At 44.6% G+C, this 20835-nt stretch overlaps 1 protein-coding gene across 1 annotated transcript in view; it reads left to right on the top strand.

Annotated features, from left to right (window-relative positions):
- Window positions 1–20835, top strand: part of Ern1 (endoplasmic reticulum to nucleus signaling 1) — a 58055-nt gene that overhangs the window by 25852 nt on the left and 11368 nt on the right. The window contains exons 5-13 of the mRNA XM_051158904.1: window positions 2057–2179; window positions 5967–6068; window positions 7140–7401; window positions 9220–9298; window positions 10344–10509; window positions 14824–14942; window positions 17625–17816; window positions 19167–19425; window positions 20364–20454. Coding sequence (XP_051014861.1) covers window positions 2057–2179; window positions 5967–6068; window positions 7140–7401; window positions 9220–9298; window positions 10344–10509; window positions 14824–14942; window positions 17625–17816; window positions 19167–19425; window positions 20364–20454 — 1393 coding nt within the window. The remainder of the gene's footprint in view (window positions 1–2056; window positions 2180–5966; window positions 6069–7139; window positions 7402–9219; window positions 9299–10343; window positions 10510–14823; window positions 14943–17624; window positions 17817–19166; window positions 19426–20363; window positions 20455–20835) is intronic.

Genomic DNA, 20835 nt, shown 5'->3' with positions numbered 1-20835 from the left:
CTTACCTGATAAGCTGCCTTCATACCGATGGGGTCACAGCTTTCAAAGCATCAGCTCACCTGCTTTTCTTCAGCACATTGCTGCCAAAATGTCAATAAAAATGCATTTGTAGCACAAAAGAGAACTGTATTTATCTTGAAATTCTAGTAGCAATAATAAATAGCCTGTGTTTATATAGCAGCTTTCTTTTTGAGGAACTGAAAGTGCTTATTGCCTATTCATGCCTCAGGAGCTCTATGTATATTTCTAAGTCTCAAATGCAGGCTGGTTTTCAAGTTTTTTCTAGGGACACCCGAGCTCTGCTTCCTTGCACGAGCCTTTCAGAATGAGGAACTTCTAGCCTAAGGATTTAGAGGAAATGACCAGCAAACCTTCTCCCCTCTGGGCCATGTCCTGGGCCCATATGACCGTCTTCTGACTGTGTCATTGTTCCCTGTGGTCTTCCAGCTTTTGTCAGCAATTCATCATCTCTGGTCAATATAGGATATTGTGTTTTCACCGTCTTTATGCCATGTCTTTTGATTTGTTTTGTTCTTTTGAGACAGGGTTTCTCTGTGTCTTAGAACTCACTGAGGATATTTATGAACATGATAGTTATTCAATCCATTCATTGGAGCTATGGGTAGATTATACAGTGGTCCTTGAAGTAACCTTGAAGTAGCATAGATGGAAGGTATTCACGGTCATAGTTATTTGGTATGTGTGTAGGTATGTATTTTGGTTTTTTGAGACAGGGACTCTGTGTAGCTTTGGCTTTCCTGGACTCACTTTGTAGACCAGGCTGGCCTCGAACTCACAGCAATCTGTCTGCCTCTGCCTCCCGAGTGCTGGGATTAAAGGTATGAACCACCACACCCGGCTTTAATTGGTATAATTTAATCTCTGTCTTCAGACCTTTTTTATATGAAGACCTTATTGTTGAGAACAGTTAGGATCCACAAACAAGTCTTGCATGTGTGGAATTGGTATGTTAACATCTGTTACAGCTAAGTATAGCTTTAACAAATTCTAGTTTCCTGTGGCCTTCTCTGGCTTCTCTATATTCTGCTTCCATGGGAACTTGAATGTAGGAAACATCTATTAAAATAGGAAGACACTGGGGCTGGAGAGATGGCTCAGAGGTTAAGAACACTGTCTGCTTTTCCAGGGGTCCTGAGTTCAATTCCCAGAAACCACATGGTGGCTCACAACCATCTAGAATGATCTGGTGCCCTTTTCTGGCCTGCAGATGTACACTGTATACATAATAAATAAATAAATCTTAAAAATAAAATAAAATAGGAAGACATAAACATCAGAGGCATGGCTTACAGACTAGAAATGAATACATTACAGTGACTGTGTTGACCTTCAAATCAAGATGCTTGTATCTATACCATAGACACATTGCTATATGTTTTCCAAAAAGTGTATATGTGGTTGTGCAGTCTGCAGTCTGCCTGTTCATATTCAGTCAGCTGACCAACGCAAGGGATACAACCTGTGACCTGGGATTAGCTTACTGGCTAGAGACAAAGGTTGAGATAACTTTAGCCTCGTTAGCATCAGGTTACAGAACTCTGCTGACCAGTCATAGGTACTAGCTAATTATAGTTAGGTGCTGCTTCACATGTAGGCTAATTGGTAGGGGTGTTGAGGAATATGAATCGTTACCAGGAGGTGAGCCCTTTGCTTTGCTTGTATTTATATAGATCCTCATTCGTGGGAAAAAGATAGGCAACATTTTTCATATTTAAGATAGTTTCTCAAAGCAATAAAATCCAACTTGAAAGTTCAGTGAACTTTTTTCATACTATATTTAAATCATAAGGTTTAGAGAAATTTTTATGTTTTAGGTTTAGGTTATTAAATTAGTATAAGTCTCAGTGGCCCACATTATGTTCACATTACCACTTAGTCACTTCTAGAACACTGTAGAAACATGTCTAATATCCCTGGGATTTCAGCCCTGTCCTCTAGCACAGAGAGGGTCTCTAGAGGTTAAAAGTGGTACTTTGGTAATGCTGTTTATTTCTACTTGGGGTGCATGTTAACAGTGTATCCACTAACATTCCAGGTAAGAAGCAGGACATTTGGTATGTTATCGACCTACTGACTGGCGAGAAGCAGCAAACTTTGTCATCAGCATTTGCAGATAGTCTCTGTCCATCAACTTCCCTTCTGTATCTTGGACGGACAGGTAAGAAATAAGCCTTGTTGTATAACCTGCCTGTTTCTAGAATGGATGGGACAAAGCCCCTCCACTGGCCTCTGCTATTGGATTTGTTCTCCAAAAAGTGGCCAGAGTTGTCCTTTTCCAGCAGCCAGATTTCTCAGACCCATCAGACCCCAGGCCATGTGACCCACAGAGCTCCGTCATGAAGCTGCTTTATTCCCTTCTTGAAGTGTTTCAAATGGTGCACTACCTACAGCTCTCGCCATGGCCGTGCTCTTTGGAAGGACTCACAATGGAGTGGCTCTCGCTACCAGTTATGCCTAATTTTGCCTGTCTGGCAAATAAATGTCCTTTCCCTTCTTCATCTCTGCTCACAAGCTGCATCCTCTGGGAAGCTGTTTTTCTAGCCTTCAAGCTCCCACCTTGTTCAGGAACACTACATTCCACTCTCCCGTTCTGGGGACGCATGTAACGGTTGACAAGCCTGTTACAGCAGCCATCCTCCCCTTTAGAAATCAGATGTCCTCACTTTTAGCTGTTGGGACTATTCAGTGTCTGCTCCCTTTCCTATCGAGTAAAGCCTTACAGTGGTTCTTAGCTTCATGCAGGTATAAAAGTTGTGTGGGTCTCTGGTAGAATTGGGGAGTTGGAAGGAGTCTGGACGTGCTCTGGCATTGGTTGGAATGTGTGTGCTTAGTCCATAAAGCCACTGTTTCCGTTATGTATTCCCACGTAGTAAGCCGCCTAACCCAAAGCCTTTAAGTAATGGCCATTTTATTGTTCATGATTCTTTTACTGAGGAATTCAGGAAGGGCTCCATACACAGAGATCTCTACTCTTCATGCTGGGATGACTCACGTCTGCACTCTTGGTTCAGCTCCATGTAAACTTCCCCCACGCATCCACATGGATAACCTGCACTTCCTGACATGGTTCTTTCTTTGTAAAAGTGGATGTTAGAATGCCTCATACAGCTTACTTCTGCTTCAGTCATTTAATCAAAGCAGGATATTATGCAGGTCCAGAGCCAAGAGTGGAGACAAAGAGTCAGCCCCTTGAGAGAAGTGGCTTGCACATGCAGGAAAGAAGTGGTAATGGTCCCCTGTTCAGTCATTCTTACACAGTCTTCCCTCTGGCTATGTTAGTGCAACTCTCCCACATACAAAATATGTTCACCTCCTCCCAAGATACCCAAAATCCAATCATAGCTTTGGTCTCAAAAGCCCAGTATCTTGGGATCTGCATCAGGCACGGCAGCAGATGAGGAGCCTCTGATCTGGAGACTATGAATTAACGAGACAAGTTTTCACTGAGCATGGTGGTGCACACCTGTAATCCCAACATGCGAGAGATAAAGGCAAGAGGATCCGAAATGCAATGGCAGCCCTGGCTGCATGTGAGTGCAAGGCCAGCCTGGGCTGTATGAAACCCTATCTATCTTAACAAATGAGAGGGATAGGGAGGAGGGGTTCTTTCTCTTAAGCCTTTCCCTTCATCTGCTTGATATACAATGCTGAAACAGGGCAGCTGTAATAAACGTTCCCATTCAAAAAGGGAAGGACAGAGGCAGCGCATGTGACTCAGGGGTAGCATGATTGCCTAGCATCTGTAGGGTCCTGCATTTAATCCTGAGCGTTGATGGAGAAACTAGCAAAACAGGGGAGGATGCTAATCCTCAGTAATTCTGAAATCCAGCCAGGCATGTTTTTTGAGATTCTTCCTTGGCATACAGAAAATATTCCTTGTAGGACCCAGTTTTACCCCCAGACATTGGTTCCCTACTGTGTTTTCAGTGGCTTTTAGTTCTATCGTTTGAGAGAAATGGTTCCTTTTTCATTAGAAATGGCCAGTTTAGGAACTGGAGAGATGGTTCAGCGGTTAAGAGGACCTAGTTTCAATCCTAACACCCATGTGGTGCTTACAGTTGTCTGTAACTCCAGTCCTGGATGTTTTCTTCTGGCTTCCATGACACTGCAGGTATGTAGTGCTCAGACTTATAGTCAGGCACACATGCACCTTAAAGAAAAATTAATATATGATTTGAGTTTTTTGTTTTTTGGGTTTTTTGTTTTTACTTTTGGTAGCTTTCTCAATATGCTCCTTATTAAAAGTAGGAAGTCTGGAGCCCACCCCCTTTTATTAGCTGGTTATTGTTCTAATCTTACTTCTTTAAAAACTTGGTGGGTTTCCCATGTGTCAAATTATGGTCAGTCCATTAAATAAAGGCCATACCACAAATGTCCACTTGAGAATGTAAAAGTGCCATGAGCCAGCATTCTTATGACTCTAGCTAGCAGAGAGCCTCGAAGGTACCATTCTAAATCTTCCTGAGGTCTCTAAGAATGGTAAGAAGGGTTTTTATAGACTCTCCTGAGTTTGATTTTAACCTTGACCTGAAACTTTTCCCCTCCTACTGGTAACTCTGAAGTTCCTCTCCCCTCACTCTCCAGGTTTTTTTGAGACAGGACTTCTCTGGCTGTCCTGAACTCGCTTGGTAGACCAGGCTGGCCTCGAACTCTCAGAGGTCTGCCTGCCTCTGCCTTCCTGAGTGCTGGGATAATAGGCACAGGCCACCACGCCCCGCTCAAGATTATTTATATGTTTCATGTACATGACTGCTCTGTCTTCATGCACACTACAAGAAGGCATCAGATCCCATTACAGATGGTTGTAAACCAATATATGGCTGCTGGGAATTGAACTCAGGACCTCTAGAAGATCAGCTAGTGCTCTTAACTATTGAGCGATCTCTCTAGTCCCAGCTTTTCTTTTTTTTTTTTTTTTTTTTAATGAGTCTTTTCAGCTGGGTAGAGACCATCCTGAACTCTCTTTCCTCTGTATTCTGCTTGAAACTGGGGCAGTTTCTTTCTGATCTCATTGTATGATAGCATGCCACACACAGATAGGAAAGCCACTCAGGACTTTCTGCCTGCTGCCTTGAATCTAGCTAGTCAGCAGGTGCCTTTTCTGTCTTCCAAGTTACTGCAAGTAGTAGCCTTACTAATTGTGTCTACTGTATAAGCTCAAAACTAGGCCACCTCTTTTCAGCTTCCCTTAGTGGTTTCCTCACTGCTCTTTTTTGTTTGTTTGTTTTGTTTTTAAGACAAATTTTCTCTGTGTAATATCTCTGGATGTCCTGGAACTCTCTTTGTAGACCAAGCTGGCCTCAAACTCACAGAGACCCGCCGGCCTCTGCCTCCCAGTGTGTCACCACTCCCAGCTCTCTCGTCATTGCTTTTTCATGTTGTCTTCACTTCTCTTGTCACTTTTTCTGCCTTTCACCTCATGTTTTAGGTTTTTGTTATGGTACCATCCCATTTCTAGGTACCCATTTCTTTCTTTTTTTCCTTTTTGTTTTTGTTTCTGGCTTTTGGAGACAGGGTTTCTCTGTGTAGCCCTAGCTGTCCTGGTCACTCTATAGACCAGGCTGTCCTCAAACTCAGAGATCCACCTGTCTCTGCCTTCTGAGCACTAGGAATAAAGGCATGTGCCACTACTACGTGGCTTAGGTATCCATTTCTAATATCTATCACTTGTGTATTCCTCTGTAATAACCATGAAATTTAGCGGCTAAAAGCAGCCATTGCATGACTAATGATTCAATGAGCTGTGGGTTTCAGAGCAGAGCAAGGGGCAGAATGACTCAGTCAGGTTCACTCTTGTGTCAGGGACTTCAGTCCTCCACATGGTCTTTCCCTTTCCACGTGGATAGTCTTGATGCAGTTTAGTGAAAATTTTCTTGTTGTAACTGTATAGCACCTCAGCAGGTTCTACAGCTCCTCCATAGTAACCAGTTGGTCTGTGTCTCTAGAATACACCATCACCATGTATGACACCAAGACCCGAGAGCTCCGCTGGAATGCCACCTACTTTGACTACGCAGCCTCACTGCCTGAGGATGACATGGACTACAGTAAGTGCATCTGATAAGAGGACGCTCACGAAGTTGGGCTGGCACCTTGCACATATAGAATCATCTCTCCAGAAAGCAGGATTTTTTTTTTTAAAGTAACCCTTCATCACTAAATTCTGGATTTTTCATGGGCTTGTGGTGATGGCTTTAGCCAGAGAGAAGGGAAGACACACGTTTTGAGTCCCTGTGTATCATAGAAGAAACTTATCACTGCCAATGCCAATAGAATTAAACATTAGCATGTGGCATCAATAACCCGGTCAAGAAGGCCGTCTAGGGGCTGAAGAGATGGCTCAGAGCACTTGTTCCTCTTGCAGAGGACCCAAGTTCAGTGTATGATGGCTCATAACTGCATATAACTCCAGTTCCAGATCAATGCCTTCTTCTAGTTTCCATGGATACCACACATACATACATACCTGTACACACACACACACACACACACACACACACACACACACACACACGTACGAATTTGTACTCATAAATAAATCTTAATCTTGTCAGGCCAGGCATGGTAGACCTTTTAATCTTGGCACCAGAGGCAGGCAGATGGTGTCTGTAAGTGCAAGGCCAGCCTAGTACCCTAATAACTTCTCTAGCTTTAACATTCTGCAACTTAGATGATAACTGTGCAACCTAAGTTTATTATCTGAGCCCTGATGTCTGAAAGTTTGACTATTCTTCCTGGATCAGGACCTCACATACTTTGTCTCTGAGCGCCCCTTTGTGGGGTCAGATGCACATGGGTCTGACTTTCAGTTTGAGCTACAGGTTTAAATAATTGCTATAAAATCTCAGCTTCTCAGGCACTTGCATTAGCTCCTTTCCCCTCAGCATTTATTCTCACTTATTGGATAGAATAGTTGGGGTTTTTTTTTTGTTTTGTTTTTTGTTTTTTAAGGCAGGAAGGTGGGAAAACAAGCCTTATAAGCCAGACATCTCTCAGTGTCTTGATACCGAAGAATTCATTGGAAACCAGTCTCCTCTTTAATGAAACGACTGCAGCTTGCCAAGAAAATAGAGGACATGGTTGCAGAATGTGGTTGACATGCTTTGTTTGAACTTTAGAGATGTCCCACTTTGTGTCCAATGGCGATGGGCTGGTGGTAACTGTGGACAGTGAATCTGGGGATGTCTTGTGGATCCAAAACTATGCCTCTCCTGTGGTGGCCTTCTACGTCTGGCAGCGGGAGGGCCTGAGAAAGGTGGTGCACATCAACGTTGCTGTGGAGACTCTACGCTACTTGACCTTCATGTCCGGGGAAGTGGGGCGAATCACTAAGTGGAAGTATCCATTCCCCAAGGAGACAGAGGCCAAGAGCAAACTGACGTGAGTAGAAGTTGGGATAAATCAGGCTACAAATCCTGGCATTCTAGAACTGTTGCAGTGTAATGTACCCTATACTGGAGGAAGTCAGGTAGGCAGACATCTCTGAGGTTATACAGAGCATCAAGAGTCAACACTGGCTTGTTTTGAGTTGAGTGTGGTGGTGCACGTCTTTAATCCCAGGACTCTGGTAGGCAGAAGCAGATGGATCTCTGAGTTCGAGGTTAACCTGGCCTACAGAGAGAGTTCCATGGCATCTAGGGGCTACACAGAGAAATCCTGTCTTGAAAAGCAAACAAATAAGCATCCCCCACACCAAAGCACGCTCAATTGTGAACCTGAGAATACAAGCCATGGGATACCCCTTTATGCTTCAAACACTCTAACACTCTGTCTGTCTCTCCCTCCCTCCCTCCCACTCTGCCTCTGTCTCTCTCTGGTTCTATATTATGTTTATGGGTTTGGAGAGAAAGTCTCATTATATAACCCAGGCTGGCCTCAAATGTAAGAATCTTTCTACCTCAGCCTCCTAAGTGATAAGATTACAGGTATGTACCTACCTGGACTTCTTAAATATTTACGATAAAATATCAATGGGAGCCAGGCATGGTGGCGCATGCCTTTAATCCCAGCACTCGGGAGGCAGAGGCAGGTGGATTGCTGTGAATTTGAGGCCAGCCTAGGCTACAAAGCAAGTCTAGGACAGCCAAGGCTACACAGAGAAACCCTGCCTCAAACCGCCCCCCCCCAAAAAAAAGAGAGAGAGAAAGAAAGAAAAAAAAATCAGTGGGAGATTGTAGTATAAGACTATATATTTTAATTTTTTATTAGATTTCATACTCATCTTAACAATCAGGAAAAAAAAAGTGTTACAGTTTATGTGGTCAAGACTTAGCAGCTTGCATTCTTCATCCCCACCCATTAAAAGCCCGTCAGTCACTTAAAAGGCGAGGCCTAAATCTTTCTACTTCATAGATTTGTGGGGAAGTTGAAATTTGATTATATATGTGAAAGTATTGTCTAGAGTGAAACACCATTTAGGTGGAAGGAATTTGTTGAAAAGAATTTGGATTATTTTTTAATTATTTCATAGATGACTGATTCAAGGCCCCTGACAGTAGTAATCAGAAGGGTCTGTAGGTAGAGCTCCCGCTGTCTCCACGCTGGTACTAGACAGCACTCTGTGTCTCAGATAGGAGCAGATTACCAGGAAATATCACTCAGTTTGGATTGGAGTTCCCCCCTTTTTTTCTTTTTTGTTTTCTTTATTTGAGACAGGGTCTCATGAGCCTAGGCTGGCCCGGAACATGCCACTGGGAGTACAGTGTGCACCACCCTCCTGCCTTATGTGTCTTGTGCATCCCTTTTGCGCTCAGCATCTGGATGGAGCACCTCCCTGTTCCTCTGCTGAGCCCTTGGAGTCCTCAAAAAACCCATGGCAACATGGTGATGCTGAGGGTGGTGGTTCTCAGAGGGTGCTGGCTCAGGGTCATTTGAGAAGCCACCAGTGGGTGCCGAGTACTCAGTCTCCTGCTGGTCATCAACACAGCCCTTTCCTCAGGCTGGGCTGGACTCAGTCTAGTCCAGTCCTGGTACTTTGCAGGTGTGGGAAGTGAGGCTTCCCATTCTGTAGGTGACAGGTGACGCTGGGGCCTGACGTCGTCCTGTCCCGTCACTTTGCAGTATCCCTGCCACCTTCCTAGTTTCTCTGTGGGAATTGCATGTAATACTTGAGTCTACGGTTCTGATATCTGAAAGGCCACAGGTCGTGAGGCTTGGACATGAAACGGCTTCAGAATGTGTGTTTCTGTTTTTCCCCAGGCCTACCCTGTACGTTGGGAAGTACTCCACCAGCCTCTATGCCTCTCCCTCAATGGTGCACGAGGGGGTTGCTGTTGTGGTGAGTCAACTTTGGAACCCAAAGATACAATTTCTTAACTGCTTTTACTCTTTTTTTTTTTTTAGCAAAAAGTGACCTTGAGTTATATGTAAACCTCTGGTTAAAAGGAAATGCAAAGCTGAAAGAATCACGAACAGCTGCACATTCAGAGTTTACTTGGAAAGCATGATGTTGACAGCAACTTCCTAAAGCAGGAAACACTTACCCCCCAATACCCCCCCACACCCACTCCCCGTGGCTTTTGTGTTCAGATCTAATCCTCGGGCTTTTTCAAGTTAGTCCTACCACTCCGCTAGTTTGGGGGAGTTGCATGGTCCAGACAAACACATCTTCTCCACAATCCCTCAACCCTCCCTGTCCTTTTTTCTGAGCCACTATTGCTGGTCTCTCACTTCCACTCCTCTACTAAATCCCTTCCATCCTCTGTGACCTCTGCATGCTTCTCCAGACTGCTTTGAGCACGCTCACTGAGTGCCTTGGACATTACGTTCCTGACGTAGTTAGTGCCTGGGCTGCTTGTTGGTATGTTGTCTGCCTGCCTGATGAGCTGGCCGGCTGCTAAGGCAGTGGGGCCACTCCTGCCCCTGTCAGCTCACCAGGGTCTGGAGTTTATTCTGCACTGTCAATTGCATCATCTCTGCCTAGTGCATAGCCTCTCATTCTTTTCCATATAGATTCTCATATGGTTTCACATAGTTTCTAATAGTAGCTTCTTGGAGTTCTATAATGCATATTCTTCCTGGTTCTCTACCTAAACATAATAATCTGAAAAGGGCCATGATAGTACATGCCTGTGATCCCAGCACTTGTGAGGAAGAGACAGGAGGATCTGGAATTCAAGTATGGCCTGGGCTGCTTGAGTTTTGTCTCAAGCAAAAAATCTGAAAAGGTTTCAGTAGAGTGTCCCTTGCCTGGCCCCAGGGCCTTTGTGTCATGCTTTGACTGTCAGTGATTGTTGAGCGGACAGTGGTTGAGGGGATGTGCTGCAGGACCTAGGGAAACTCTTCTGAAAGCCCTCCAGCTCAGCCGCATCCCATCTCCACAGCCCAGAGGCAGCACTCTTCCTTTGCTGGAAGGTCCCCAGACAGATGGCGTCACCATTGGAGACAAAGGAGAGTGTGTGATCACTCCCAGCACAGACCTCAAGTTTGACCCTGGACTCAAAGGGAAGAACAAGCTGAACTACTTAAGGAATTACTGGCTTCTCATAGGTAAGAGCTGCTTTTTGCTGCATGGTAACATGCTGCCTCCTGCTGGTCAACATGCTGAGTGGCTCTTCATTCTGAATGCATTGTGTGCTCTGTCCATTTCAAGATAGTTTACCCTTGGGACATTTTTATTTCCAAGGAGTTACAGAATTTCTGTTTACCAAATTAGCTCTCAAAAACCAGTTTCTCTAGTGTTTCAAGATTCAAATGCTTGGTATAATTTTTAGGCCCAGAATGTCTGTTCCCTGTCCCTCACAATGACCATGTGAGGTGAATGCCCTTGTTATCTCTACTCTGTAACCAAGAACACCGCCGAGGCTGTTCTTATGGAATAGGAGTGAATGTGGTTAAGAGGCTGGGCAGGGCAAGTATGAAGACGCATGGTGATTGACAGTTGTGAAGTAAAGGCAGAAGATTTATGTAGTCTGAGGAGAAACCAGAATCAATAGCCATGAGGAATCTGAGCAGCTCCTGGGCCATCACAGGATGGTCCTAGGGGAATTTCTTTTTCTCAGTCTAATTTTATGGTGTGTTTCATATTATTGTGAGACAGAATCTCATGCATTGCTCAGGCTACCCTCAAATCACTCAGTTTCTGCTTCCCAAGTGCTTATAGCTGTGCCCTACCACGCTTGGCTTCTTTACTCCCTCTCAAAATACTTTCCTTGTGCTGAGGATAGAACCAGGGTCTTAGGCTACTCAGCTTTATGTACCAATCAAGGGTCCATAAACTTTCTGGTAGTAGTTAACAAGTGACACAAAGTAAATGTATAAAAAAGTATTTAAAAATGTATGAGAAGTCTCCATGGCAGAACTGGAAAATGAGATCTAAATTGTCAGAGTAAGACATCTAGGAAGCCTGAAGAAGTTCCAAGAGGTAGCTAAGGAAGGATCTTACCATTCTGAGGTCTCCTTTAACTCCATAGCAGGGCAGCTTAAAACAAGGCAGTGGGAATGCACAGCCAGGGCCACTGGTTGCACCTGTTAATGTCAAGATGTGGCCTTTGATTTTTGTGGCAGACTGTAAGATAGCCTACCTTCACAATCATCTTGAAGATAAAATGGATCTAATTAACTCAAAAGATGGGGTCTGTTGTTGTTTTAAGTTTTTCTCTCCCCCCCCCCCCTCCCCAGCAGTGGCCTTGACCTGATGTTCAGCATCACCTAGTGCTTTGTCAAAGAGGCATGAACGGCCATTGGAGACCCAGTGCAGGAGATCCAGACAGAAGCTGGCGCTGTACCTTTTGCTCCAGTGTCTGCCTGTTTGCTCAAAGACAGGTAGTTCACAAAGATTGTGTGCTATTTATGTAAAAATGTCTGAGAACCTTGGCTTGCAGAAGGGTTGGTTCTGTGTATGCAGTGGGATATTACTGAATGTCCTCCTTCAACAAGAGCTTGTTTATAAGGAATCTGACTTCTCCAGTAGTCTTTGGTAGACAGCCTCACAGACACAGACGAGTCTTAACAGTAAAACTTAGGCATCAGGGGAGGGATTGACAGGACATTGTAATGCAGGGTGGCCTGTGGGAGGAAATCCTCATTTCTCCTGGCCATTGATCTCTTGCTGGTTGGCCTTGGTGACCTATGGTTACCCACAATCAGATTCCCATGTCCACCACCAAGACTGACTCAGAGTTCTGACATAGGCAGCCATGTGGGAAAACCCTTTTGTAGAGCAAAGCATACCTCAGCTTGCCATGGTAGACAAGAGAAACTGTGACAGCTCAGAACAAAAGTGGGTTTTCCTTAAAGAACCATGTCACACCATGGTAGAGAAAACCTGAAAAGATTGCAGTCAGATGAGGGATTAATGAGGGACTTTCCAGACCAAGAGATGCAAGCTCTGTCTAGGTCCTGTCAGTTTTGCCTTGGTACAGACAGTCTTGAATAGGTATCAAGCAGTATTGGAGAGATGATGGAGTGAGAGCTGAGGAAATGGGTGAATCAGTGGGTAAGTGCTTACTATGTGAGACTATGAGCCTGTATAAAAACCCAGGTGAGCAAGGTAGCTGTGGCGCACGCCTTTAATCCCAGCATGGGAGGCAGAGGCAGGCATGGATCTCTGAGTTGAAGGCCAGCCTGGTCTACAGAGTTCTGGGGCATCCTGGGCCACACAGAGAAACAAGCAAGCAAATAAACAAAAAAGTTTGGTATAGGGAGACAGAGATGGGAGGATCCTGGGTTCACTGCCCACCAATCTAGCTGAAATATTTTGTTGTTGTTGTTGTTGGTTTTGTTTGTTTTTTGTTTTGTTTTGTTTTTTTGTTTTTTTGAGACAGGGTTTTTCTGTGTAGCCTTAGCTGTCCTTGACTCTAATTGTAGACCAGACTGGCCTCGAACTCACAGGGATCCACCTTCCTCTGCCTCCCACATGCTGGGATTAAAGGCGTGTGCCACCACACCCAGCTAGTTGAAATATTTTGCTCCAGTTTCAGTAAAGAGGAAAAGAAATAATATAGAGTGAAAAGCCTGGATCAAGCTAAGAGCTGATCCCAGTGAAAAAACCAAAAGGAGTGAAACTGATGGGGCTTTTCTAGCCAGTGTATAGAACCATTTGATTTAAAGCTAAACAGATTTTGATACAAAACTCCAGTTCCTTATTTTAGTTACCTTGTGTGTGTGTGTGTTTTTTTTTTTTTTAATTGCACACACTAGGTATGGAATGGAGGTGTGCTGAATGCCAGGTAGTCATGAAATAATATGTACAGAGCAGTGAGCAAGTGAGTGTGCATCACTCTGCACCCATCCTGTCCAGCCAGAGCCTAGTTCCTCTAATAGTCTCACAGTTACTCCAGTTAGGTGGAAGCTCAGGTGTAGCTAGGAAGAGGAGCAGAGCTCGCCCTGCGCAGCTGACATGTGCAGAAGGGAGCTTGGTAGCCTTCCTAGACTGTGCTACTAGAAAAAGCAGTGAAAGGACTTGTTGGCCTGTAATTGAAGCATCACACTGTTTCCTGAGTTGAACACATGTACCCACACAAGCCTTGCTTTACAACATACCCAAACATCCTGAGACCTGCCATGACAAGGACAGAGTTTTGTTACTTACAAAAGAAGCAGAATATTGGGCTAGAGATGAGGTTCAGTAGTTGAGAGTACATACTGCTCCTGCATAGGACCCAAGTTTCGTTCCCAGCACCCATGTCAAGTGGTTCACAACCACCTGTTATTCCAGCTTCAGGGGAATCTGTCCCCTGTCCTTGGGTACTGCACATATACCCATACATGTATGTAATTAATAAAGTAAATCATTAAAAAAGAGAAGCAGAAGACTGTCTTATGCCATCAACTAATAAAACTTGTTTTATTTTTTATTTATTTATTTTTATTTTTTTTTTTTTATTTTGAGACAGGGTTTCTCTGTGTAGCCTTGACTGTCCTGGACTCGCTTTGTAGACCAGGCTGGCCTCGAACTCACAGCTATCCGCCTACCTCTGCCTTTCAAGTGCCGGGATTAAAGGCATGCACCACCACTGCCTGGCAAAACTTGTTTTATTTTAAAATTTGTGTTTCACATGTGTGCCCATGCATGTGTGTGCAGGTGTGCTTGCACACATTCGTATGGAGACTAGGGGAAAATTCAGGTTTCATTCCTTTGGCACTATTCACCTTGCTTTTTGAGACAGAATCTTTCAGTGGCCTGGAATTCACTGATTGAGTTAGGCTAGCTAGACAGCAAGAATCAGGCAGTTTGTCTCCATCTCCCCATTGGATTACTCACATGTCACCAACTTTCCTTACATGGTCCTGAGGACTGAACTTGGGCCTTATGCTTTCACAGGCACTTTACTGACTGAACCATCTCTCCAGCCCTAAAGTTTCTATTGGGGGCAGGGAGGGTTTTTGAGGTGTGTGTTTGTTGTTTGGAGACGGAGTTTACTATGCAGTTCTGGCTGTCTTGTAACTCAGTATGTGGACCAGGTTGCTCTTGAAGGCTCAGAGATCCACCTATCTCTGCTTCCCAAGAGCTGAGAGTAAAAGTGAGTGCTATCACATCCTGTAAAAATTTCTGTTTTCGAGCTTGCCAGTGGTGGTGCATGCCTTTCATTCCAGCACTCCAGAGGCAAAGGCAGGTGGATCTCTATAAATTTGAGGCCAGCCTGGTCTACAAAGTTTCAGGACAGCCAGGACTGTTACACAGAGAAATTCTGTCTTGTGGGGCGTGGGAGGGTTTTTGTGCTAACTCTCTAGTAGCTGCCTTTTCTGGGATCACATTATATAGGAAAGACCTCCTTGGCAGGTAGAGAGTTACTGAAATTTTGTGTTGAGAGCTACCACTGCCTAGAAACTGTTCTCATTAAAATTTGTCTCCTTTTGTAGGACACCATGAAACTCCTCTGTCTGCATCTACCAAGATGCTGGAGAGATTTCCCAACAACCTGCCCAAACATCGAGAAAATGTGATTCCTGCTGATTCAGAAAAAAGGAGCTTTGAGGAAGTGAGTGGGGAAGTGAACTGATGGCTCTGGCTTTTCCTAACAGGTGTTAAGGGTACTAGCTCAGGGCCTCAGCTGGCGCACCCCTGCTGGGGCAGCATGAGGGAGCTGCGTAGTGGAACTCTTCACATAGATGTTCTCATAGCATGCCTTGTCCTGAAGCCAGAGAAGGATGGAGTGGAAAGGCTGCTGAGCAGAAGCTGGGAGCTTCAGTCAAAAGCCGCCAAGCACACAGACTTGCTATCTTACCTCCATCTGCTGGTCCGTCCTATTGGCTGTTCCTGGTCAGATACAGAGGGTTGGGGAGACTTTTGTCCTGGCCTGCATGGGACTTGGAGGTTTCTGAAGGCCTTGGTGAGCTAGCTGCTCAGGCCTGAACTCCTGTAGTCCCACCAAGTGGGGAGGGGTGATAGAGACATGTCCTGGACTTGGGGAGGGTTTGAAGAGAGCTACTGTTGTGGGTTGTCTGTGGTCTAACAAATCACTTAGGAGATTTTGCTTTTTCAAGAAAGGGTCTCATTATACACAGTACTACTAGAGCTCACTGTGTAGCCCAGGCTGGCCTCAGACTCACAGATCTCCCTGCCTTCTGTCTCCCCAGTGCTGGGATTAAAGGCGTGCACGGTTACAGCTGGCTTTAGGTTTTATTTAAAAGCAGAGAAATATCATGGATTTTTAGGTCCAGGGCACAGAGTCTCTTGTTCATCACCTATGGTATTGGAGAAATGGGCTGACTTCTAAAACAGGATCCTGAGCTGCAGCTGCATTGCTCTAAGATCTTTTTAAAGTCCTGTATATTCATTATTGCATACTTACAAAACTGTAAAGAAGAAAAGAGAATGTAATTAATCTAATACCTAGAGGTAGCCGTAGTCCAAAATTTTATATTTAACTATCTGATCTTGAGCAAGAGTGTCTTTAAAATGTTCTTTTAAAATGTGTGTGTGTGTGTGTGTGTGTGTGTGTGTGTGTGTGTGCGCGCGCGCGCGTGTGTGTGTACTTACACATATGTGCCATACTTCAGGTGTGAAAGTCAGGACAACTTGCAGAAATTGTTTTTTCCTTTTACCTAGAGGTCAAACTCATATTGTCAGGTCACAGAGGCCAGAGCTGGAGTTACAGGTGGTTGTGAGCTGCCTGATATGCGTGGTGGAAACCAAATTCATATCCTCTGCAACAGCAGTAGCTTAATTTACCCACTGAGCCATCTCTTCAGCCCATAGCTGTCTTTTTAAACACTCTTGAATACTTAATATCTAAATAAATGTTCTCCCTGTCACGTGATTAGTGCACACTTCTCAACCACATACTACATACCTATAAGCCATGCTCCCTGTGCACTGTGGGATACACTACAAGGGAGGCATAAACAAGAGCGGTTTGTACCTGGATGGACTCAGATACCAACTAACTGGAAGGGGAGAGGAGGCCATCAAAAGCTGACAGATTGTAGGAGAGAGTGTAGTGAGGTAACCAAGTGGAAAACCCAGTGTTCAAGGCCAGGACGCTGTGTGTTAGCTTTGGTACACAAACAGGAAACACTAGCTGTTTGAGTATAGATCAATGTATTTTCTAAACTGTTCCAGGAAATCTCTGAGATTCTGAGGGACTTGAAGGGAAGTTACGTGCTTATCTGATTTAATTTAGAGCTTCTATAAGCATTTTTTTTCATGAGCATTTATTTAATAACAGCATCTGTTACTTTTCTGTAACTGAAAAAATAATAAAATTGAGTAAGTTTATTCTTGAAATTAGTATTTTTATTATATTCAAGAATAAAATTTATTCTTTTTTTTTGAGTCAGTTTCTCTGTGTAGCCTTGGCTGTCCTGGACTCCCTGTGTAGACCAGGTTGGCCTCGAACTCACAGCAATCCACCAGCCTCTGCCTCCCAAGTGCTGGGATTAAAGGCATGCACCACCATGCCCGGCAAGCCTTCTTGGTTTGTGTTGGTGTGTGTGTGTGTGTGTGTGTGTGTGTGTGTTACAGTATGGGGAGCATGCATAAGTGTAAGGAGGCTAGAAGGAATTGGGTGTTCTACTCTCACTCGCCACCTTATTGCCTTGAGGCAGAATCTCTCACTGAATCTAGAGAAAAACTCATGACCAGAAGCTCCAGTGCTCCCCCTGTCTCCGCCTCATCCCACTGACGGGGTTACAGGCCCTCATTCACATACCCTGTTTATGTGGGTTCTTGAGATTTGAACTCAGATCTTCAGACTTGTACAGCCTTCTGTTTTTGTGATTTGTTTGTTGTGTGGGGATTAAACCCAGCGTGTGCCAGCTAGCTTTAATTTTCAGTGTGAAAAGGTATCAAATTGATAACCAACTTTTCACTAGACTTTTTTCTACAGTTGACTTAGGTTGTTTTACAGTTTTCCTTAAATAGCAAATTAGAGGAGATTTATTGTTGAAATTTATCATTGAAAATTTTCAAAGAATATCAGGGTCTAAAGATATTTCCAAATATACTATTCAGAAATCTCTGTGTGAATGATGGCAGCATCACTGCAGAATTGTATAGTTTCTCACAGCAATTGCTTAGAAGGTGGCGACAGTTGCCTAGTCCATCAGACTTTTGATGGACTAGGAAAGAAAATTTCAGTATAGTTCTATATTTTAAATAGACTTGGGTGCCAACTTCATCTGTATCTGGCTAGGCATTTAGCAAATCTCTTCCATACAAGGTTATCAACCTAGTTGGCCAGACTTCAGAAAATACACCGACCACCATGTCTCAGGATGTAGAAGAGAAGCTGGCCCATGCCCCCGCCAAGCCTGAGGCCCCCGTGGACTCCATGCTCAAGGACATGGCTACTATCATCCTGAGCACCTTCCTGCTGGTTGGATGGGTGGCGTTCATCATCACTTACCCCCTGGTAAGGTTTGACTTTTCATTGTCCTTCGTGTTCTGGTGCCTTTCTGTCAGCCACTGGATTTCAGTGGGGCTAATGTGTTTCCTATTTAAAAGTCAATATTTGAGCCATGCATGATGTTGCATGCCTTTAATTGTAGCACTTGAAATTTGAGGCTAGCCTGGTCTACATAGCAAGTCTCAAAAGAAAAAGGAGGAAAAAAAACCTGAAAGAAAGAAAAGGAAAAAGGAAAAAAAGAAATATTTGCTTATTTTCAAAAACATCATTAGAGATACTAACTTCTAACTTCTCATAAAAAGGCAGTTTTGTAACTAAACTGTTTTTCAAGAAAGAGTATAAAATCTGTTGTATAACCTCGCCTAAGATAATTTTAAATAGTTAATTGTATTTTGTTTTTTAAAAGGAAAAATAACATGCTCCTTTACACACTACCTATGAGATCAGCTAAAGTGTAAAGGGTGGTGGTGATTCCTCTCACTTCCTAATTGCAGCTAAGTCAAAACAATGATTTATCTGACAGGTAAGACAGTAGTTCATTCAGCAAGTATTCAAGCCTGTGGAGTTGTCTCCTCAGAGCACAGGCAGCTCACAGCCATCTGCTAGGGAAGATAGAGACTTTGTATGCCTTGCTTCCTGTGGGCAATGGACCATTACCTAATGTTTTTAACCTCGCACAGTCCTGTGAGGTCATTATTATTTATTCTTTGTCCACAGAAGAAACAGGCCCAGGGAGGCTACCTGCCTTCTAGGGGTACTCAGCTAGTAGGTGGCACACCTGAACTTTGACCCTGGGTTAAAAAAGAGCTAGCAAACTCCCCTTCAGTCCACCTCCCATGCCCAGGCAAGAATAATTGCAGACCACTGTCTCATGATGGTGGAGCACAGCTTTCCGAGGGACCGTGGGTCAGCCCCATACTGCCTCATTCTGGACCACAGCTCCCAGCCTGCCTTCTAGACTTCAGGCTGCTTGTTCTAACCTCTTGCGGTACAGCCATTGTGGCCAGGGCTCCCCTACCCACAGACCTCCATGGCACTCTAACCATTCTTCCCATTTGGTTTCACTTTTACAACAACTCTCAGATGTCCTTAAAAGCCACTAATTTCTAAGATTAAATGGAAACTTCTCCCCTTGGCTGAGCCCTCTTTCTAGTGCAGGACGCCTTCAGGTCCTCCTCCTGGTGGCCAGCCCCCTTCTGGGGAAGAGGAAGATTACTGAATCAATTCTGTCTTGCTATGGCTTCTCTCTGGCCTTGTGACTTGAAGTTCAAATAAAGTCTGCCTTCCTTGTTGGCCTCCTCTCCCTGTGACGTGTTTCCCAGCTACACTGTCCTGGATGTAGGTTTCTTTTCACAGAGCATACACCAGCAGCGCCAGCTCCAGCACCAGCAGTTCCAGAAGGAACTGGAGAAAATTCAGCTCCTTCAGCAACAGCAACTGCCCTTCCACTCACCCGGAGACCTTACCCAGGACCCTGACTTCCTGGATTCATCTGGCCTCTGCTCAGAGAGCTCAGGCACCAGCAGCCCCAGCCCATCCCCCAGAGCCTCCAACCACTCCAGCAGCTCTGCCTCCAAGGCTGGCACCAGCCCCTCCCTGGAGCAGGATGATGAGGGTAAAAACAGTTCCCACTGCATCTTTGAACATCACCTGGAACAGAGTACCATGTCCTTCTAAGACTCCTGAGGGCTCATCGTGTTCTCCTCTGGCTTCCTCCCACCTATAGGTTTCTGGGATGGGGGCTTCTACCCTATTCATACTATCTTCTACTTTGTTGTTGTTGTTGTTTGTTTTTGGTTTTTCAAGACAGGGTTTCTCTGTGTATCCTTGGCTTCCTGGACTCACTTTGTAGACCAGGCTGGGATTAAACTCAGAGATCTGCCTGCCTCTGCCTTTCTGAGTGCTGGAATTACAGTCGTGCGCCACCACAGCCCAACTATGCTATCTTCTGTTTGAGGCCCTTGTTCCTCCATCTTTCCTCTACAGAGCTGTGAACTTTCCCATCTGGCTTAAGTGAATCCTGAGACCAGCCACTGGCAACATTCAAAAGTGAAGCACTGACCCACTTTCCTCATGGGGAGTGGGCTTAACCAGTTGTAAGGGTCCATAGCCTGGGAGGATTGCTTTAGAGACTGTGCAGGGGCCTCAGAGCCCCCACTTCCAAGCAGCCTCTTTATTTACTTGTCCCACCACAGTGGAACGCTTTAGCTATGCATCTTTGAGGTAGATCTTTTTTTGGTTTTGTTCATCGTTAACTAAATATGAGACTCTACAGAGAATTCTTTTCTTTGGAAAGGTTAAAACTTTCCCAAATAAAATAATGTAAAGGTAGAAATAGAGTATAAGAGCAGGCAGCAAAATGCTGGGGAAGAGGCTGAAGCCCTGAGCATAATTGAGCAGTGGGCCTAGCCAGCTCTATCCTGTCAGGAGTCTGGGAGTGTAGACTTCCTAAACACCAAGTCTGACTGAGAAATCAGGAAGCCCTTTTACCCTCAAAGTGCTTTACGTAATGTCTGTTTAAAATGACCTCTTCTTTTTCCTATTTTGTCCCAGATGAGGAAACAAGAATGGTGATTGTTGGGAAAATTTCATTCTGCCCCAAAGATGTCCTGGGCCATGGAGCTGAGGGCACAATTGTATACAAGTAAGTGGTGTGGCCCAGTCTCCCAGCTGTGTGAGTGCTTGTCCCATTGAAGTTCTAAGTGCCAGGTTCCTAGGGCATAGTAGGTTAAAGTGATGATCCAGGCACATGAGCCTTGCCTCAGGTGAGCTCCCACACTGTCTTAAAAGTTTCTGTTGCATGGAGCATGGTGGCCCATGGCTATAATCCCAACACTCAGGAGGCAGAGACAGGCAGATCTTTGTGAGTTTGAGGCCAGCCTCGTCTACAAAGTGAGTCCAGGACAGCCAGGACTACAAGAGAAACTCTGTCTCGAAAAACAAAACAAAACAACAACAACAAAGAGTTTCTCTTGCTATGATAAAATACCATGACCAAAAGCAACTCGGGGAGGAAGGGGCTTAT

The sequence above is a fragment of the Acomys russatus genome, chromosome 16 (assembly GCF_903995435.1).
Source record: "Acomys russatus chromosome 16, mAcoRus1.1, whole genome shotgun sequence".
Taxonomy (NCBI): Eukaryota; Metazoa; Chordata; class Mammalia; order Rodentia; family Muridae; genus Acomys; species Acomys russatus.
This window is presented reverse-complemented; position numbering and strand designations above follow the sequence as displayed.